The 20,359-nt window shown below is 35.8% G+C and overlaps 1 protein-coding gene across 3 annotated transcripts in view; it reads right to left on the reverse strand.

Annotated features, from left to right (window-relative positions):
- Positions 1-5,046: 5,046 nt before the first annotated feature.
- UBE2E3 (ubiquitin conjugating enzyme E2 E3) overlaps positions 5,047-20,359 on the reverse strand; it is a 91,258-nt gene continuing 75,945 nt past the window's right edge. For all 3 annotated transcript variants that reach the window (XM_047085133.1, XM_047085136.1, XM_047085134.1), the window contains exons 4-6: positions 11,186-11,318; positions 7,674-7,821; positions 5,047-5,685 (exon numbers count right to left, since the gene is read on the reverse strand). In XM_047085133.1, the coding sequence (XP_046941089.1) occupies positions 5,588-5,685; positions 7,674-7,821; positions 11,186-11,318 (379 nt within the window). In that variant the 3' untranslated portion in view covers positions 5,047-5,587. The remainder of the gene's footprint in view (positions 5,686-7,673; positions 7,822-11,185; positions 11,319-20,359) is intronic.

Raw genomic sequence — 20,359 nt, forward strand, 5'->3', positions numbered from 1 at the left:
TGATTTGCTTCACGTGGTCTTTGGATAACCTTCTGGAAAAGATTTATACCCATAATATTAATTCATCCAGAAAATATATATCATGTTAGATATTAGGCTGAGATAACAGAGACAAAGAGTATAGCTATTACCTTCCAAAAGCTCGCTATCCAGAAATGTGTATAAGGTGTTAAACTGAATGTAATAAAATGCCAAAATGCATGCTGCAGACACTGGGTACTAAGAGTAGTATGAAAGACAGTAATTCGTTTAAAAGCATCAAAAAGTATTAAGTATGTTTAATATCATATAGATTGGGTAAAACTTACCGATTATACTAATATTTTCATAACTAAATCAGCAGGGACATCTGTTCAATTTCTCATTCAACAGAAAATGGAAACACATTAGCAAAGATGTGTTCTCCTTTGCTAAGATGAGGCAAAAATCTTATCTGGGCAGGAAAATGATGAACTATTTAAGGATGTGACAAGGTATTCATCTCTGCATGCATCATAGTGCCCGAAAGGATCTTCAATCAGTAAACAATCAAAATCTGTAGAATGAACTGGAGGTCAGTTAAGGGGTTGTACAGCATAACCAACCTCCACCTACCCCCCCCCATTGGAAGAAAAAAAAAAAAAAAAGGAAGAAAAAGAAGGATTCTTCCCGAGGAAGGCACCTGGCACTTGGAAATACACATATGCTTGACTTCCTTTTATTATATCTGAGATCTATGCACATGGGCTCTCTGAAACAGACAGACTAAAAGTATATGATAGTAAAACAGAAAGGCTTCATGAAAGGATGTGGACTTGAGATAAACTTTAGGGATGGAGGACTTCGGGAAGGAAAAAACCTGCTTTTCATGTTTTGTGCTGGGTAGGTTGGCATAATTGGCTTTAGCTTACTGAATTTCAACAAGGTAACCTATAGCTGTGGAAGATTTAAATTGAATTTACACTTGATCATAGCCAAAAGGCCAAGAAGCGATAGATTTAAATTGAATTTAAATTTCTCCAAATATACTCATTGGTAATATCTAGATTTGTTGAACAATTCCGTTCCTATGTCACTGTGCTGCTCGTTTCTGAATATATCCAGGGCTAGGACGCAGACCTCTGCTGCCTAATCATAGTCGAATCACTCTTTCTCACATACAACCAAATTAATGACAAGTAATGTCAAGGGATGTTTACACTGTCCTTGTACCTGTATCTGAGTAATCTATTGCCTTTTTTTTTTTCCCCAAATTTAGCATCTGAATGGTCTTACTAATATAACTTGAAAGACAGTAATTTATTTAGACATGAAACAAAACTATTTATTTATATACTCATCTCAATAAGGAATGCTAACTTTCAATAAGTGGATAATGTAATTATTATAGACTCATTATCTCAGCCTCAAAATAATCTGCAGTGGTTTTATAAAAATAATGTTTTCATATCATGCCATAATTCTGTCTAAAGATCACAATATAAATGTCAAGTGACAATGTGTTAATATACTGCATTAACATAACACAGCTTAATATACAAAGTCATAGGACTACAATTGAATTAAATTTTACACTATAGTCATTCTTGTATTGTTCTAAGAATGTACTTGGACAAATTAGTGGGCAACACCTCAAAGTTCTTATTAGAAAGAGTAGCATATACACGTGGGTCAATTCAAACCACTAGTGCCTAAAGAATTTTATCCCTGTGACGACTTAAGATTTCCTGCCTTAAAAAAAAAAAATAGGCAATGTCTCATGTCTAGACAAATAATACATCTATGTTATTTTGAAACAGGTAATTATTAAATGTTTGACAGACTTATCAATATAAACTTCCTGATGTGGTTTTTTGTGATGAATGGTAAAAAAAAAAAAAAAAAAAAAAATTAAGATAACATTATTTAGGGGCGGCTGGGTTGCTCAGTTGGTTAAGCGTTCTGATTTCAGCTCAGGTCATGACCCCAGAGTCCTGATATTGACCCTGCTTAAGATTCTCTCTCCCGGGGCGCCTGGGTGGCGCAGTCGGTTAAGCGTCCGACTTCAGCCAGGTCACGATCTCGCGGTCCGTGAGTTCGAGCCCCGCGTTGGGCTCTGGGCTGATGGCTCAGAGCCTGGAGCCTGTTTCCGATTCTGTGTCTCCCTCTCTCTCTGCCCCTCCCCCGTTCATGCTCTGTCTCTCTCTGTCGCAAAAATAAATAAACGTTGAAAAAAAAAAATTAAAAAAAAAAAAAAAAAAAAAGATTCTCTCTCCCCCTATCACTTCTCAGACTCTTGGCTAAGATCAAGTGAAGATTCTCTCTCCCTCTGCCTCTCCCCCACTCGTGTGTACTCTTTCTCAAAAAGGATAACTTCAGCTCGTGTTCCCAATTTAAAAAAAAAAAAATTTTTTTAATGTTTATTCACTTTTTGAGAGACAGAGCATGAGCATGAGCAGTGAAGGGGCAAAAAGAGAAGTAGACACAGAATCGGAAGCAGCCTCAAACTCACGAACCGTGAGATCATGACCTGAGTTGAAGCCGCACACTTAACTGACTAAGCCACCCAGGCACCCCTCGTGTTCCCAATTTAAAAAAGGTTAATTAGTTATGTTAAAAGTATTCCTATGACAAATGTCTAAAGTAGAAGATAAATAAACATGCCTCATATTCACTGGAATCAATCAATAAAATCTTATTTTGTAAGGTCACATTTGAAACTTTAAAATAGAGTATTAAAATAAGAATTTGATACAATGCAAATTTTACTTTATCCCATAGTCATTTTCAGAAGTTATCAACCTATATCTAATTTTACATATATACATATATATAATCAACATGAGCTGTGATGTTATACACTGAAACATGGTGAAGAATGGAGACTGTACTTCCTCATCATATTAGCTGTGTAATCTGGGCAAGTTATTTAACCAGTCTATGCATCAGTTTCACTCCGTCAACCAAAGATCACTGGAGTGTCTCCTGTCCTAAAGCTCTTTAGGGGATATTAAAGGAGATAAGATGCATCAGTAACTAAGCGGTGCTGGCCTGCAGTGGTATATACCACATGGCTCCTCTGAGGGCACATGACCATAATCAGAACACTCCAGGCTCAATGGGATGCTCAGTGCCTTGCCTACTCTTGAACACTTACAAAGTGACATTTGGACTTTTACTTGTAAAAACTGTTCTTAATGGATAAGAAAAAAATCTGGGTTCTAAAATATCACAGTTTACATCTTAGAGCAAAGTTTCATGGGAATAAAACCTACCCTGTTTGTAGTATACATAGATGAATACTTATGTGACTAAAAAGCGGATCTACAGTTTTCCAGAAATAGAAAACAAGGTAAAAAATTCAGAATTTTAAGGGAACTTGATAGGAAGAAACCAAACGATAATTGTTATTTTTCAGTCCATTGGAAATTGTAGCCTGTTTCCTGAAAGAGAAAGCAGAACAAGTGTAACAATGTTACAGGATTAGAACTACTGAGTTTGAAGAAAATAATCAAATTCAACTTTCGTTTCATAGATGAACAAAATAAAACTCAAAGAAGTTGGGAGTGTTTTATTCAAGGCCACAAAGGTAGCTTGTGAAAGAGCCACAAATATTTTTAGGGAACCAGTTCCCTCTTCTCTGTCCCCAGTGAGTATGGGGTAGAGCCTACAAACAGCAAAATAGGTTGGTGGTAGTAATTAGGGTGCTAACAAATAAAGGAAGTCCAATGACAGCATCCCAAACATCCTAATATTCAGTATGATGAAAGCCTTTCTAGCATCAAGACAGAAGTTCATTACTCTAGGATGCAGAATGTACATTACCGGAAGACGGGAAAAAATAACCTTCTGCGACACACCTACACAGAAAACCTTACAGCTTACATAAAAGGTCCCCGGCTCTCATCACATTGACTTGAATTCCATTATAGATTATTACCACCTAAAATAGTCAAGGCTCAGAGATTTTCATAGATCCAAGCCTGAATCCTTCAAAACACTACCTATTTGCTTAGTGTTCCTTTGTAATATGGAGATATTGGGGGAGGGGGGGTAAGTGAAAAATAGGCATATAAATGTACTTTTATTTTTATACTAATTTAAGACTTCTGTTGACCAATACTCAAGTTGGAGGTCCACTATTCTTAGTAAGGGTGTATGCAACTATAAATGTTTTACTTTATGATCCTGAAGCAATGTATTTTTATGCTAATAACTCCATTCTATAAGTTTTAAAATGGTACTCTAAGAGGCTCCATATTTAGGACTGGAAAAGACATCTGTTCCATATTGCACAACCTTGGCTACAAGACCAGAAAATTACCTCAACAACTATTGTAGTAAAAAAAAAAAAATTAAAAAAAATTAAAAAGGCACATCTATACTATTTACCAAACTTGCTAACATTTAATAATTGTAACCAAAAAGAAGGAATTTATATGATCTGTAAAACCCTTAAAATTGGTTTGGTTTTGTTTTTTCCAATTGAGAAATAATGCCACATCTGCACACTAATCCAGAGTTCTAGTCCACCTTCAGGGCAGACAATGGTTTCTATGTTCAACTCTGCCTCTAGCTCTATCTGCTGGCTAAGGGCCACAAAAAGAATGGTAATGCACACCATACACCACAAAAAAGCTAGACAGGATTGGAAGTAAAGTAAAAAATACACCGACACAGAAGCAGTATCAGATTAAAGTTATTTGACAATATTATCCAATGGTGGATGTTAATCACCAATTTGGAAACAAAATGTTCTATACGATAATACCAGATTCCTGAGGCAGGATTTCATATTATCTTGTGCTCAAATATGGTCTTATCAAAGTAGAGCTTCATGTGTTTTGAGATCAATGGTTTAAAACCCAGTGTTGCATCTTTAAGCTCATTATATTCTCTCATCGGTACTTAAAGGGAAAAAAAAAAACTCTACACATTTAACAAGATTTCAAATGTTTTCAATTTAACAATTCATTTATTTGTACTGGTCCTTAGTAGTCAATCTTCATATCCGCATTTTTATTTCATCAACAATCATCTCAGACACGCCTTCTAACAAGATTGACTTAAAATATTACGACAGGAAACTATGCCTTCAGGAGCATGTTTATTGTGTTTGAGATGATACATCAGGTGCTCTCTGAGCTACAAAGGGTAAAAGGAAATCCTCTCATTACAAACTGACAAAGGTAAAAGGTAAAACATTTTTCACAACAGCATGAACCACATACTCAGAAATAGATCTGGGTTTAATACAAATGACGTAATTCCTAGTCATCTACGGCTACTTTTATAACTTCATACAGATAATGAATTAGGCTAAAATGCACTATAATATTTGGTAGACTTCAGGACCAGTATCCTTAGTACATCACAAAATACATTTTGATATCCCAAAGAAGCAAGACTTGCAAGTAGGCGTTTTAAACATAACTAATCTACAGCTACAAAGTTCTACTCTTGATAGCATTTACCTTTTTGGGGAGGCTCCCAGTCTCCAAAGGATAAAAGCAGAGAGTAGAATCAGTATAACATATACACAGAAGTCCGTATTGTAAAGGCTATAAAGATTTGCAGCACAGTGAGAAGAGGCCCTCTGCTCCTTCACACTGCATACAAATTATGTGAATTATGTGGCGTATCTCTTGGTCCACTGTCTGGCTATCCTGTCATGTTCTGCTCTGTTGGTCAAATACTGAGTGGCTATGCTTCCAACCAGAGGATCCGCTGAAAAAGTAGAAAGAACATTAAAAGATACATTATATTATATGGAGTCTTAATGTCACAGTTTTAAGAGTCGATTAAATCAAAACACTAATTTTCAAGGCAGCACCTCGACAGATATATAATGGCTAAATTTTCAAAATTAAAATACTTAACATCACATAATCAGCTGTATATTTTAATATTCAAATTAAAAAAGCCCTTTTAACTAAAAACAATGCATGTTAAGTTACTAAATTTGATTTTAAATGTATGCCTTTAATAAAATATAAAAACTATTTTTCATTCGGCATTTTATTCAGTAATGCTAAGATGATTATATTCTACCTTCTTATGGATATTTAAAAATGAAATTTATAGGGACGCCTGGGTTAAGCATCCAACTTCAGCTCAGGTCATGATCTCGTGGTTCGTAAATTCAAGCCCCGCATCAGGCTCTGTGCTGACAGCTTGAAACCTGGAGCCTGCTTCAGATTCTGTGTCTCCCTCTCTCTCTGCCCTTCCCCCACTCACTCACTCCCTCTCTCTCAAAAAATAAACATTAAAAAAATTTTTTTCAATGTAATTCTTAAATAAAAACTCAAATCTTATAACACAGTGCTACTCAGAATGTTTCCTTCATTCTGCAATAGTAGGATTCAAATCCTTATCCTTATCTCCATTTAAAAACTTGTCATTTTGTTTTAAACAGAATTCTAAACTAAAAACTGAATCTGAGCTGTAAACTTCTACTCTGAATTTGTTTTTCAAAAAGGTAAATATGTACACACAGCATAATATTTGAAGTGCACCAAAAGAAAGCCAGTGAAAAGTAAAGCCCTCTTCCCTCCCGACTCCCAATTACTCAAGAAGCTTCTCTACCTAGCAAACGATGTCACCTGCTAACAGCATCTCTATTCAGGGACAGTATGCACACGTACACGCATTTAGAACAGGACTGTTATGCATATGTACTTTTCTTCGGTGCCTTGCTCTTCCACTTAATATATCTTAGAAAGCTTTCTGTATCAGCTCATTTAGAGCTGCCTTACTCTTTTTAATCCTGTTTTTCTACCTTTGGCATATGTATAACTGTTGGGTTTCAGACAACAGTAAAAGCCTTTGGTGATTAGCCCAATATTTAGAAAGAGTAATTCTACTTCTTTAAAAATGACCACTTAGTTAGACAGATAACATATGCAAGATCTCAGGATTAAACATCACTTTCTCAAGTCAACTACACATGTTAATGCATGGCAATTATGCATTTCCCTTTTTTTTTTTTAATGTTTATTTATTTTTGAGACAGAGAGAGACAGAGCATGAACAGGGGAGGGTCAGAGAGAGAGGGAGACACAGAATCTGAAGCAGGCTCCAGGATCTGAGTTGTCAGCACAGAGCCCGACGTGGGGCTCAAACTCACAGACTGTGAGATAATAACCTGAGCCGAAGTGGGACGCTCAACAGACTGAGCCACCCAGGCACCCCTATGCATTTCTTAAAAATGTTATGGATTATATATTAATGACTTTGCATTTCTATAATCATAATCCTAGTCCAACTCTCTCATCAACTATCATTTTAATATCCACTATTACTACACCTAAAACAACCAACTGGAAGCCAAGAAGGGAGAACAAGAAGCTCTTCATTACTCATTGGTAGCTTTTAAAGCACATGGCAGCATGGAAGGAGCAAGGAAAGGATGCACTGGTGTCCGAGTCATTATTTTACTCCTGGCAAATATGATCTGTAGAGCTACATTAATTCAGAAAAAGTCCATCAAGGACAGAAAGAAAGTAACTATAGGTAGCACGCCATTAATAAACTCAAGAAAGTTATTGTGAAACTTCTGGTCTATCTAACTGAAATGGCATTGACCATTTCCTTGCAAAATGCTTTAGGCTGATCTTTCCACCAGTAGCACTTACTTTCTCAACTCAGTTAAGGTAACCAAAAAAACACGTTGGTTTTTGTAGCCTCACTGTATGTGTTAATAAAGATTTGCTTACCAGGGTTGCAATCTGTCAAAAGCGAACAAATCGACAGCAAAACCTTTGAAATAGTCAAAGCAGGACTCCAGTTGTCTTTAAGGATGTCCAGACAGATGACTCCCTGACTGTTGATGTTGCAGTGATAGATTCTGGTGCGGAAAGTAACCTAAGGACAGTTCCATTAAAAACAAAGAAAATGAATGCTTTATTACCAACTAAAACTCTCACCAACAAAAGTGAAGGGTAACACAGATACTAAATAGAAAATAATTTGACTGAAGAACTAATTAAACACTAGGTGGAAGTAATATCAAAAGTAAATGGTTTCTATTTATTTAATTCAGTTCAAAGACATTTCTTTTACCCAGTAGAGCAGGAACTTTCTTGATTTCACACCAAAGTGAGTAGCTGATTTGGATGGTTTTCTCTAAATGAATGATACAATAATTATAGGTACCTATGACCATATATGTACCATATACACATACATGTACACACGTGCACATACAGCCCTCTGTTTAAACATGGCAAGTGAGAAGTGTTTTACTGCCATAGGAAAGAAGGAACTGGTGAAGAATTTTATTTTTCACAAGACAAAAGTTACATCAGTTTCTTAGTAGAAAAGATATGTATCAACTCTGCTAATATCCTGTCATGTATCAGAAAATACTGGACAAAGATTTAAAGGAAGGCTGATGAAATCCCCAGTCTATTTTTCAGCTTTTCATTTCTCCAGCTAGTTCAATGTCTTATTAGACTAAGAGAATAAAATAAAACAAGCAAGGTACTTAAGGTACTGAATAAAGGAAACTAATATATCTTGGAGATATATGAAAAAAGAGAATAAATCATAGGAATAAATACTGGCAAGTTTCAAAAACAGTCACAAACATTAACAGGGTGGTTAATTCTTAATTTGGAGTTGCAGAGAAAAACAAAACAAAACAAAACAGTTCCTGATGTCTTAGAACTAGCAGCGTACTATGATCACCCACATGGAGTCTAGAAAGAAAATATTAAAAGCCCTCAAAAGTGTATTTCTGATAATGGTGCATAATTAATTAATAACAAGAAAGACAGCAGTGGTCTAGTAAGGGAGAAGGAAGAGACTGTACTTCTAGAACCTGTCTAATAAAGTACACATACTAGTTATATGGATCTTAAAATGTGGGCTAGTTGAAGTGGGCTAAAAATGTACAATACATACCAGATCGGATTTCAAAGACAGTACCAAAAAGAGAATGTAAAACATCGCATTAACAATACTCTTACATTGATTTCATGTTCAAATGACAGTATCTTTGGTATACTGGGTTAAATGTTATTAAGATTAATTTCACTCTCTCTCTACTTTTTTTTTTTTTTTTTTAAATTTTGGAGCGTGAGCAGGGAAGAGGGGCAGAGGGAGGGAGAGAGTATCTTAAGCAGGCTCCACAATGAGCATGGCTCAGCAGGGCCCAATCCCAGGACCCTGGGACCCCGGGACCCTGGGACTATGACCTGAGCCAAAACAAAGAGTCAGATGCTCAATCAACTGAGCAACCCAGGCGTCCCTCTATCTTTTTTAATGCAGCTTGTCGAGTATTTAAAACTACACATGTAGCTTGCATTGTCTGATAGAAATCAGACAATTCTGTTCTAGAATATGGGAATAATATGTTTAGATCATTGACAGCTGACTACTCAATAGATATGTGTAGTTTACAAACATGATGCAATAAATAACTTTGAATCCTTTCAGCTATTAATAATCAATGAACAGAAGATAATTAAACTTGTACTATTCCGTAGAAGTTCAATACTTTATCTGAACTTCAAAAATAATCAGAACTGTATAGAAATAATTGTACCTAACACCAAGATAAGAGCAGAGGTATTATTTCTTTTTCACTTGTCCAACTACAGATCCAAACAATGCTTCATAATACTGTGTAAGATATCTCAGGCAAGAAAAATGAATCAACATGGAAAGGTTAGAAAATTAAAATAGTGAGACTTCAGTAAAAAAAAGTAACATGCTAAAATAAAACATTACCACTATGTTAACCAAAACAATTGATAAATCATATACAGAACTATAGTTTGAAACCTGTTAGAAAAAGAAAAATAGAACTCTTTTCCTTTCCCTGATATACAAATATAGTTTTGTAGAAAATAAACCTTGCAAACTTTTTTGTGCTAATTTTGCTACCATATAAAAACCAATTTCAAGAAAAATGAGGCATGTAGAAGTATCACTATTTATAAATACAGCCATGAGCTATTTTGCTAAGGTTTTGTTTTCTGTAATACAGAAAACTTAACCACTGAATGCAAATTGAGCAGTTAATGATATACCAGCATTTAACATGTATCATTCTGAATGTGAATACAATTTGTAGTATTATTAACATGGGGGCTTTGTTCCCTTATTTGATCTAGCAAGACATACTCTACATACTTGGGAACATTAAATAAGACAATCATTTACAGATCTTAAATTCAGATGAGATAGTAGAGTATTCAAAACACTGGTATTTCCAGTAGACAGCAAATACCTCTAGGTGATAGGGAACCTTGGTGTCTGTACTTTGAGGTAGATACCACTAGGTGGAACTGTTGTTACATTATTAGATAATGGAGAAATAACCCTGGGTTTAAAAAAAAAAAAAAAATCCTTAATTTTTACTCTCTCTCTTCTCCCACCCTCACCAAGCATGCATGTGCACACAAGCATTAAATTGCTACATGTGTTTTAAATAGTGTAGGGGACATAAGAAACTATGTTGAAAAGAAAAACATTTCATCATAGTTAAAGGCCTGATAACAATATACTTTTCCCTGACATGTCAGAAGTCTCTGTAACTAGACCATAATTATGTTCAGGCTTAATATTGGCAGTTTTTACCTGCTGGCTTGACCATTTTATAATGAGGAGAGGAGGAAACCATTCAGGTAACTGTTATATTTAAGACTTGAAAAATAATTGCCAAGGCACAACTCAACCCTTGTGTTCCCCATCTAAATTCATACTGAGAGACAACTAAGGCTTAAGCCACCCAGCCCACCCTCATTCTCATTACTACATCCTACCTACAGAGGGCACAAAGCAAGCTTTTTGAATAACAGTTTCCTTCTTCTTTGCTGCGGTTTTCTAGTTTTGCTGTGAAGAGATGGTATTGAGCACAAAATTCAACTTACTTCTTATTTCTGCAAGTTGTCAAACAGCTTTACTTTTAATCCCGACAGGTATCTCCAGGAAGCTTCTTAGGATATTTTCCCTTATAACATAAATCTAAAATTTATCTCCTTTATTGGTGTGCAAAGTGGCATACTTTTATTTACAATTAACAAACTCTTTCTGCTGACTATAAAGTTATCTGTATAAGGCAGAAAGCAATTTCTGTCAGTTTCAAAATTCTTGGTTATAAGAGAGTTTCCATATCAATTCATGAAAAGCAATGCCATGAAAATGATTACATCAGTACATATTTAACCTCTAGAATTTTAGAGAAGGCTAAAGATTAAAGAATGGACTTGTAGGTTCTTACCTTTGGTGGCTTAAATGGATAATCGGATGAAAAAGTGATATCCAGAAAAAACACACCACCTTCATATACAGAACCTGGTGGACCAAGTATAGTCGATCTCCATTCATAAATGTTATCTCCTTTAGGCCCAGCACTATTTAAAAGAAATTAAAAATCAATGTGTATATCTATAAGCAATAAATGTTAACATCTTAAACCAATTAAGTATTAAAGGTAAATTAGCAACCTAGAGCAATAAGCTATAAATATGAAAAAAGAACTAAGTCCCAATGTGTGTATACATATATGTATAAACTTATTTGCAAACATTTCAAATTTCCAGAAAAACTGCAAAACCAAAGAACACCTGTATAACTTAACCCAGAAACTACCTGTTAGCATTGTACCCCACTAGCTTTTTCATCTTCTCCCTCCCTCCCACACCCTCTCTGTTTCCCTCTCTCTGTATGTATGTATGTATGTGCACATACACACTGACACCCAAGGCTTTTTTCTCTGAGCTATTTGAGAGTAAGCTGAATGCATCTGGCCCTTTCCTCATAAATACTTAAGTTTTCACATTTCCTATATTACCCTCCAATATAATCAGAGTACAGCCACAATTTCTGTAAATTAAAAAAAAAACAAAACACTTTAACCAATTACCTGCAAAATAATGTTGTCAACTGACCCAATAATAATGCCTTTTAAAAAAATTTAATTCTCGTCCAGATACAGAATCTACTCTTAAGATCATCTATGGCCTGTGTCTTTAGTTTCCTTTAACATGGAACTTTTTGGCCTTGACTTTCATAACATTAACATTTTTGTTAATGAATACAGTCATCCTCCTTCCCCATCATCTCCTACTTCTTTCAATAGCATGCTCATCTTTTTGGAGTTATCTGATGTTTCATGGTTAGATGCAGACAGGGCATTCCTGGCCACAACAGTGCAGAAGTGATGTGTTCTCAGAGTACCAAGGTATTCATTCACCTGTCCCTAACCGGTGTTGTTAATTTTCATTACCTGGCTCAAGTGATATCTGATTTTCCTACTGCTTACTTACTATCTTTTTCCTACTATAAGCAACCTTTGCTCTTCAACCAAATTTCTCCCCTACATTTAACATCCATTTGTGATTCTTGACTGAACTAAACTTTACTATGATGGTGATAAAAATCATAATTTTCCAACTTCAGCATTTACTCTACATTTACCAGCTGGCCCTTGATTCCTCTCTTCTCCCGTTTGTATGAATGTGTGTATTATTCACATGGTTTCATGGATTCTCTTTTTTTTTTTCTTAATGATTTATATAATTCATTACTGCCTTTAATTGTTTCGATGCTCAAATTATCCCAAATTTGGCTAGTGGGTGCCCCTTCAAAATGGCCCCTCTATTCTTGTGAGAAGTTGCTGTATTTTTATAAATACTTCCTTACTTTCACGGCATAACACGGCACAAAACTGTTCCAGGATCCCAGGCTTGGAATCAGCCATTTCCTCAAGAAGCCCTGGTTCCTTTTAGTCCCACATTTAGGGAATGTTAAAAAAGCAAAGTCTGAATGCTTGATGCTACTAATTCCCAGGTACACTGCATTATGCTCAACAACATCATTTCATTTATAAAATACAAACAAGAAAGATAATTCAAATAAAATCTAAACTCACAATTATTTGCTGGTAAGGCATACCCAATATTCCTTAAATTCTCTTCAAATTTACCTTATAGACTTCCATTTTCCCCTAACCTTTACATCATAAATTATCTTGACTTTGTGAACTAATGTACAATACATCTAGGGCATTTCTTCTTTTAAACTGACCTATTAGTTTATAAATGATCTGCATGTTTTATTTAAAATAAGGGTAAACCAGCATTGATAAATCAACCACTTGATAATCAACCTATTGTATTAATTATAATAGGACTTTCAGGTATAGTCAAAATACTGTGTATTATTAATTCTGTAAAACAAACTGAACTGTAAACATCAGGTAAGTGATGCTATCAAATCAAACCTATGCTCTAAAAAATAGTCCATACAGAAAGGATGTAGAAAACTTGATGGTATAATCAAAATATTTGCAGCATGCTTTAAAAACCTATATTTAAGGCAGGTGCATGAACAATAAAATCTCACTATTTTGGCCCATTTAGGGAAAAATATTTTTTAACATAAATACTGTTTTATACGTCTTAAGTGTACACAGCAACTGAAACTAATTACAGTAATGGCTCACTGTCCTGTCATCATTTGAGAATCAAGTATATTCCCTAAGTGAATTTTCATTGTAACTAAAAACATAATATTGAGCACTAATTTTGTAAACAAACAAAAAAGGGTTTAACCTGATTCAACAGCATTTCCTTTTCCAAGTTAATTTTTCCCTTGGTGGCTTAAGGTAATCATCATAAAATGAAATTATAGTGTCAGAAACTTTTATGGTAGAGCTGCTTCACTAAAATGATTCTAAACTATACATGTCACACACTGGTAATGTTAATAATAGTAGTAGTCGTCATAATAATAATAATAGTAATAATAATAATATTAACAACATTAGTTAAGATTTACTCCATCCGTATTGCAAGCCAGGCATTGTTCAAAGCATCACAGCATAACTCATTTAATTCTCCTTACAAATCTATGAAGTAGGTACTATTAGTACATTACTATTTTTAGATGAGAAACAAAGGTTCTGAGAGTTAAACAACTTTCCATATGTCCCACAGTCACAAAATGACTCAGAAAGAACTTGGACAAAGTCTGTGAACTAGTCTGTATTGTCTTCAACAGTGTGCTGTATTATATTTCTAATTTAATTTCCGGCCAAATTTTGCTAATGTCTATTTATGTAAGAACCCAAAGGGAGCTGTTATCCAAAAAACTAAAAAACAAAAACAATAATTAAAAAACAAACCATAATACAAAGTTCCTCAGTAATATTTCTTAGTTCTTAGTAGAACTATGTTATGCTTCAGAGAATACAAAGAAGTTGGAGTGGGGTTACTATACTTTTTAATGAATCACAGAATTTCAGACTGAAAAGAATCTGGTTGAAGCCAATCCCATCTCTTTATACTTGAAAAAACCAAGACACAGAAAGTAAATGGTACATCTTAAACCTTACCCTCTGCCAGTTGGCAGTAAGAGCTGGGATTCCTACACCAAACTGGTATTGGTTCTTAAATTTGCTTTCTTCTCACTTATACTGTTTTGTCCCAGGGCAAAGGAAATGTTTATTACAGCAGAATATTAAATGTGACTTCCCTTGTTGTCTTAGAGAAGACTGGGCAAGGCCAAAGCTTATGGTAGTATGATTCCTTTAATGCTCCAAGAATACTGAGCCTAAGGCAAGCAATGGCTAAAATCCAGCCCTAGTGCTGGCTGCCTTATTTGGAATAAGGACACCCTTTGCCTTCTTAGAAGGTGCCACCTGCAAATCAAGACATTCTTAGTGGGGGTGGGGGGAGGAAGGTGTTGGATACAAGAACTGGCTCCACCCAAATTCAAGCAAAGCATTTTTTACAGGCTGCCTTCTGGTCTGCCACTGAGGCTTCACAGCTGAGGAGAAAATGAGTGATAAATGCTGACAATCTCAAGACAGGTGCTATTCATACCTTTTCACTAGTTAGTTCCATTCTCTCTGTTTTACACAAGGGTAACATTCCAGTAGTTCCACATGCCATTCTAGATCATTTGTGTTTCTCTCTCTGGAGAATGATGTTCACAAGAATATCACGATAACATTTCCCCAATCTTTATTAAAAAATAAACCTCTATTACTCTACCCCTCCCAGCTCCCAGCTCCCATCTCAAAGATCTCTTAACAGGCTTTTTACTCCTTATCACTACACTGAAACAGCACTTATCAAAGGTCACCAGTGACCTCATCACTAGACCTAATGCTCATTTCTCAATACTCATCTTATTTGACTGCCCCAGCAACATGTTGACACATTCGATCACTTTTTTCTACTGGATATAAACTTCTGTTTTGTTACTAGAATAACATACTGGTCTTCCTCCTAACTCTCCTGGTCCCTTCTTCTCAACTACTAGTGCTATTCCTTATCTCCCTAATCTATAAATAGAGTCAGTCCTTCAGAACTCAGTTCCTGGACCTCGTGTCTTTTCTTCTCATATCTACCCTTTTGTTGATCTCATGCAATTTTATGGCTTCCAAAAGCACCAGTAGGCTCTTAATTTCCAAATCTGTATCTCCAGCCTATGTTTTTATGCTGAATTTCAGAACTACACATTGAAATGCTTACTAAACAGTCTTTATAATATTTTGAATCTAATAATTTTGAAAACTGCCTCATATTTAACATGTCCCAAAATGAGTTCATGTTCTAACTCCTCCTACAATCCTATTTCAGTTAAATGCCAACTCCATTCTTCTAGTTCCTCATGGCGAAAGCAAAGACCTCTTCTTTAACAACACTTTACCTCGTATCCAGTATATCAGCAAATTCTATTGATTTTATCTTCAAAACAAACCCAAAATTCTACCTGACCCTGATTCAAAATACCAGAATCCCCTCCTGGCTAGTTACAATGGCATCTCTGCTTCCACCTTTGGCCCTACTCCCACCATGGTAGTCTATTTGCAAAAGACAAGCCGGCAAGGCAACAGGCAGAAAGTAAGTCAGATCATGTAATTCTAGTCAAAACTTTCCAAAGGCTTACCACCCTCCTGTTCTGTGTTAAGATCAAAGCCTTCGGACCTACAAGGCACTGTATAATTTGCTGCCACCATTATCACCATCATCCTTCTTATCTGTTTCTCTCTTCCCTGTTCAACTGGCTCTAACAACCTGTTTCTCCAACACACAATGTACAGTTCCACCTCAGGGCTTCTGCACAGATGTATCTCTGCCTAGAATGTTCTTCTTCAAGATGGCAACATGGTTTGGATTCATCACTTTCTGCAGGTCCTGATTGCAAAGTCACCTTCTCAGTGAGGCCTTTCCTGGCCACTCTATCTAAAAATGTCATACATCATCTCCACATATTTTATTATTCATATTTTCTTCTCCATATAATTTATCACTCTCTAACATATAGTTTACTTATTTATCTTACTGTCTCTCTCATCAGAATGTAAGCTCCATGAGGTTATAAGATGTAGACTAGGCTTCTTTCAGTGGATGGTACTTTTATGCCTTAAAAGTTAGAAGTATTTTGGCAACTCAAAGTGACTGAAGAGCTATGGGATCTGCCCAAGGTGAGAAGGGAGATCTCAGAGAGAAAGTTTAATAGCAGGGGGAAGGAGAAGGAGGAGAATGAAGGGAAAGGGAATGTTTTCTTACCTTACCTCCCTCCATAAAGAAGGTTCATTTATTTACTTCACTGATACAGCAAAGTAAAATTTATTCCAGTTCTGACTCAAATTATGAGAAAACAGAAACAAAATTGTTCACTGATACCTCACTATGCACAAATACCAAAAAAACAACAGAAAAGACTGTTAAATTCCATAATGAGAGCTCAATTTTTTGTTTAAATGTTATTACGAAAATGAGAAGTACCTTTATTCTATTGCTTTTTTTTCCCCCTACAAACATCCATCCCTCCTTTTAAATACCGTATTTCCCTTAAGTTAGTATATGTTCTACACAAAACAACAAGAGTAAAAAGCATGGAGAAAGTTTAGATTGAGTGACAAATTTAGCCTAAAATTTTTGTTACTAGCTGCTCTTACTGTTAACAAGTGATATAATTTTAAACATTAGCAGCATGAGGACAGATATCTCAGCAAAATTTATTTTCTCATTGCTTGAATATTAATTCAACAATTACTGTTACTGCAAGCGTCATTAACACTGTCTTTTTCCAGCACTGGAATAATTCCCAATACAATGTTTCGAATGTTCAATTTAATAATAGACTCATTTTACAAAAATGCATTTTTTTAACACAATGCTTTCCACACACACAACCTTTTAACCCCTACCAAACTAAATGCCAAGATTCCATATGCTTTCTATCCCGAAGGCAGGAAGTTCTACCTTGAGCTGAACTAATTCAAAGAGAAAAGGACATAACAATGACTTAAGCCAAGACTTGACAGAACTATGAAAACTGTGGTGTAATGGTGAAATGTTCCATTTTAAATAATTAAAATGCTAAAATGAACATTTCTATGCGTGCAGGATGCATTTAAAATGAAAAAAAAATCTTACTAATACAAAGTTTCTACTGAAGCATGGGTTACATATTGAAAGACCTTGAATTAAAGACGCCATATTGGCATAACGACTTATCCACCCTCACTGAAATCTATTAAAAATATAAATAAAACTAAAAAGGAACTAAATACAAGGAGAGATACTCTATGTTCATGCATAAGAAGACTCAAACGTCAAGATGTCAGTTCTTCCCAACTTGACCTATGTGATCAATCCAATCCTACTCAAAATCCCCCAAAGTTATTTTGTGGATATCCACAAACTGATTTATAAAGTTTATATATGGAGAGACAACAGAAGAGCTGACACAATCCTGAAAGAGAACCATGTCAGACACTACCCAACTTCAAGACTTACTATAAAAGCAACAGTAATCAAGTCAATGTGGTATTGACAAAAGAACAGAAAAACAGATCAATAGAAGAGAAGAGAGAGCCCAGAAATAGACCCACATAGAGTCAAGTGACCTCTGACAAAGGAAATAGAATGGAGCTAAGATAAAGACAGTCTCCTCAAAAAAATGGTGCTAGAACAACTGGACATCCACAGGTAAAAAAAAATAAAATTTAGACACAGACCTTATATCCTTCACAAACATTAACTCAAAATGGATCAAAGAATTACTCTAAAATGCAAAACTATAAAAACTCCTAGAAAATAACATGGGAAAAAACCTTGGTGACTTTAGGTGTGGCAATATCTTTTTAAAGACAACAGCAAAGGCACAATCCATGAAAGAAATAACTGAAAGTTGGGACTTCATTAAAATTAAAACCTTCTGCACTGCAAAAGACAATGTCAAGAGAATGAAAATAGAAGCCAAAAACTGGGGGAAAAATATATGCTAAAGACACATCTGATAAAAGACTGTTATCCAAGATATACAAAGAACTCCTAAAACTCAACAATAAAAAAATGAATAACACAATTAAAAAATGGGCAAAAGACCTCCACAGACCCTTCACCAAAGGAGATACACAGATGGCAAATGAATTTATGAAAAGATGTTCAATATCGTATGTTGTTATGGACTGAATGTTTGTGTATCATCAAAAGTCAGATTGAAATCCTAACCTTCAGTGTTGGTATTAGGAGGGAGGCTATCAAGAAGTTATTAGGTTATGAGCATGTGCCCTTCTTAAATGAAATTAGAACCCCAGAGCTCCCTTGCCCCTTATGCTATGGAAGGACACAACAAGAAGACACTATCTATGCATCTGGAAGCAGGTACTCACCAGACACCAAATTTTGGACTTCCCAGCCTCCAGAACGTTAAGAAATAAATTTCTGTTCTTATAATCCACCCAGTCTAGGAGCACCTGGGTGACTCAGTTAGGCATCTGACTCTTGATTTCGGCTCAGGTCGGAATTTTACAGTTTATGACATGGATCTCCGTGTTGGGCTCTGCACTGAGCATGGAGTCTGCTTGGGATTGTCTCTCCCTCTCCCTCTGCCCCTACCCTGCTCTTTCTTTCAAAATAAATAACTTAAAAAAAAAGCCACCTAATCTATGGTGTTAGATACATGTCATGAGAGAACTGCAAATTAAGCCAACAATGAGGTAACACTATACACCTATTAGAATGGCCCAAATCTAAAACACTGACAACAATATATTCCTAGCAAGGATGTGGAACAACAGGAACTCTCATTCACTGATGGTAGAAATGCAAAATGGTACAGCCATTTTGGCAGACAGTTTGACAGTTTCTGAAAAACTAAACATATTCTTGCTATACAATCCAGCAATTGTGTTCCTTGGTGTTTAATGAATTGAAAACTTAGGTCCACACAACACCTGCACACAGATGTTTACAGTAGCTTTATTCATAACGACCCAACAAGGTGAATGGATAAATTGTGGTTCATCCAGATGATGGAGCATCATCCAAGGCTCCAAAGAAATGAACTATCAAGCCATAAAAAGACATGAAGAAAACTTAAATGCATATTACTAAGTGGAAGAAGCCAATGTGAAAAGGACGTAATGTAAGACTGCCAACTATACGACACCCTGGAAAAGGCAAAACTATAAAGACAGTAAAAAGATCAGTGCTTGCTAGGGCTTAGTGGGGAGGGAAGGATGAACAGGCAGAGAAGAGATCTTTAGGACAATAGAACTATGATACCATGATACTACAATGGTCATTACACATTTGTCAAAACCCATAGAACAAAGAACACCAAGAAGTGAAACCTAACACAAACTATCAACTTTGATTAATGATGCAGCAAATATAGGTTCATCAACTGTAAGAAACATGTCACTGTGGAACGGTAGTGGGGAGGCTGTGCATGTGGGGACAGTGGGTATATGGGAACTCTGTACTTTCTGCTCAATTCTGCTATGAAACTGAAACTGCTAGTAAAAATAGTTTATTTTTTAAATGTTTGTTTCTTGATTTTGAGAGAGATCAGGGGTGGGGCAGAGAGAGAGGGAAAGAGAATTCTAAGCAGGCTCTGCATGATCAACACAAAGACAGATGCGGGGTGCCATCTCATGACTGCAAGATCATGACCTAAGCTGAAATAAAGAGTCGGATGTTTGAAGAGCCTGGGTGGCCCAGTTGGTTACCTGTCCGACTTCAAGTCAGGTCATGATCTCGCGGTTTGTGAGTCGGAGCCCCACATCGGGCTCTGTGCTGACACAGTGCGGAACTTGCTTGGGATTCTCTCCCCGCCCCCCTCCTTCCCTTGCACGCTCTCTCTCAAAACTAAAGAAAATTTAAAGAAAAAAAAGAGATGTTTAACTGACTGAGCCACACAGGAACCCCTAAAAATAAAGTTTATTAATTTAAAAAATACACATAAAGTTTAGATGAAGTAGATGTTTCTATATTAAAGCAAGAAGTAGAAAGTATTTAAGTGTTGGTCTATTAAAAAGTTTCCAACCTACAAAGGGATGCTTTCCAAAATTTTGTTTTAAAATCAGGTACTTAGGAACTTGAACACATTTTAACTGTGGTAATATAAATGGTGGTTTCAATGTTGG

This window comes from Lynx rufus, unplaced genomic scaffold (genome assembly GCF_022079265.1).
Source record: "Lynx rufus isolate CCGP_SWC_20201006 ecotype Redwood Valley unplaced genomic scaffold, mLynRuf1.p SCAF_2, whole genome shotgun sequence".
NCBI lineage: Eukaryota > Metazoa > Chordata > Mammalia > Carnivora > Felidae > Lynx > Lynx rufus.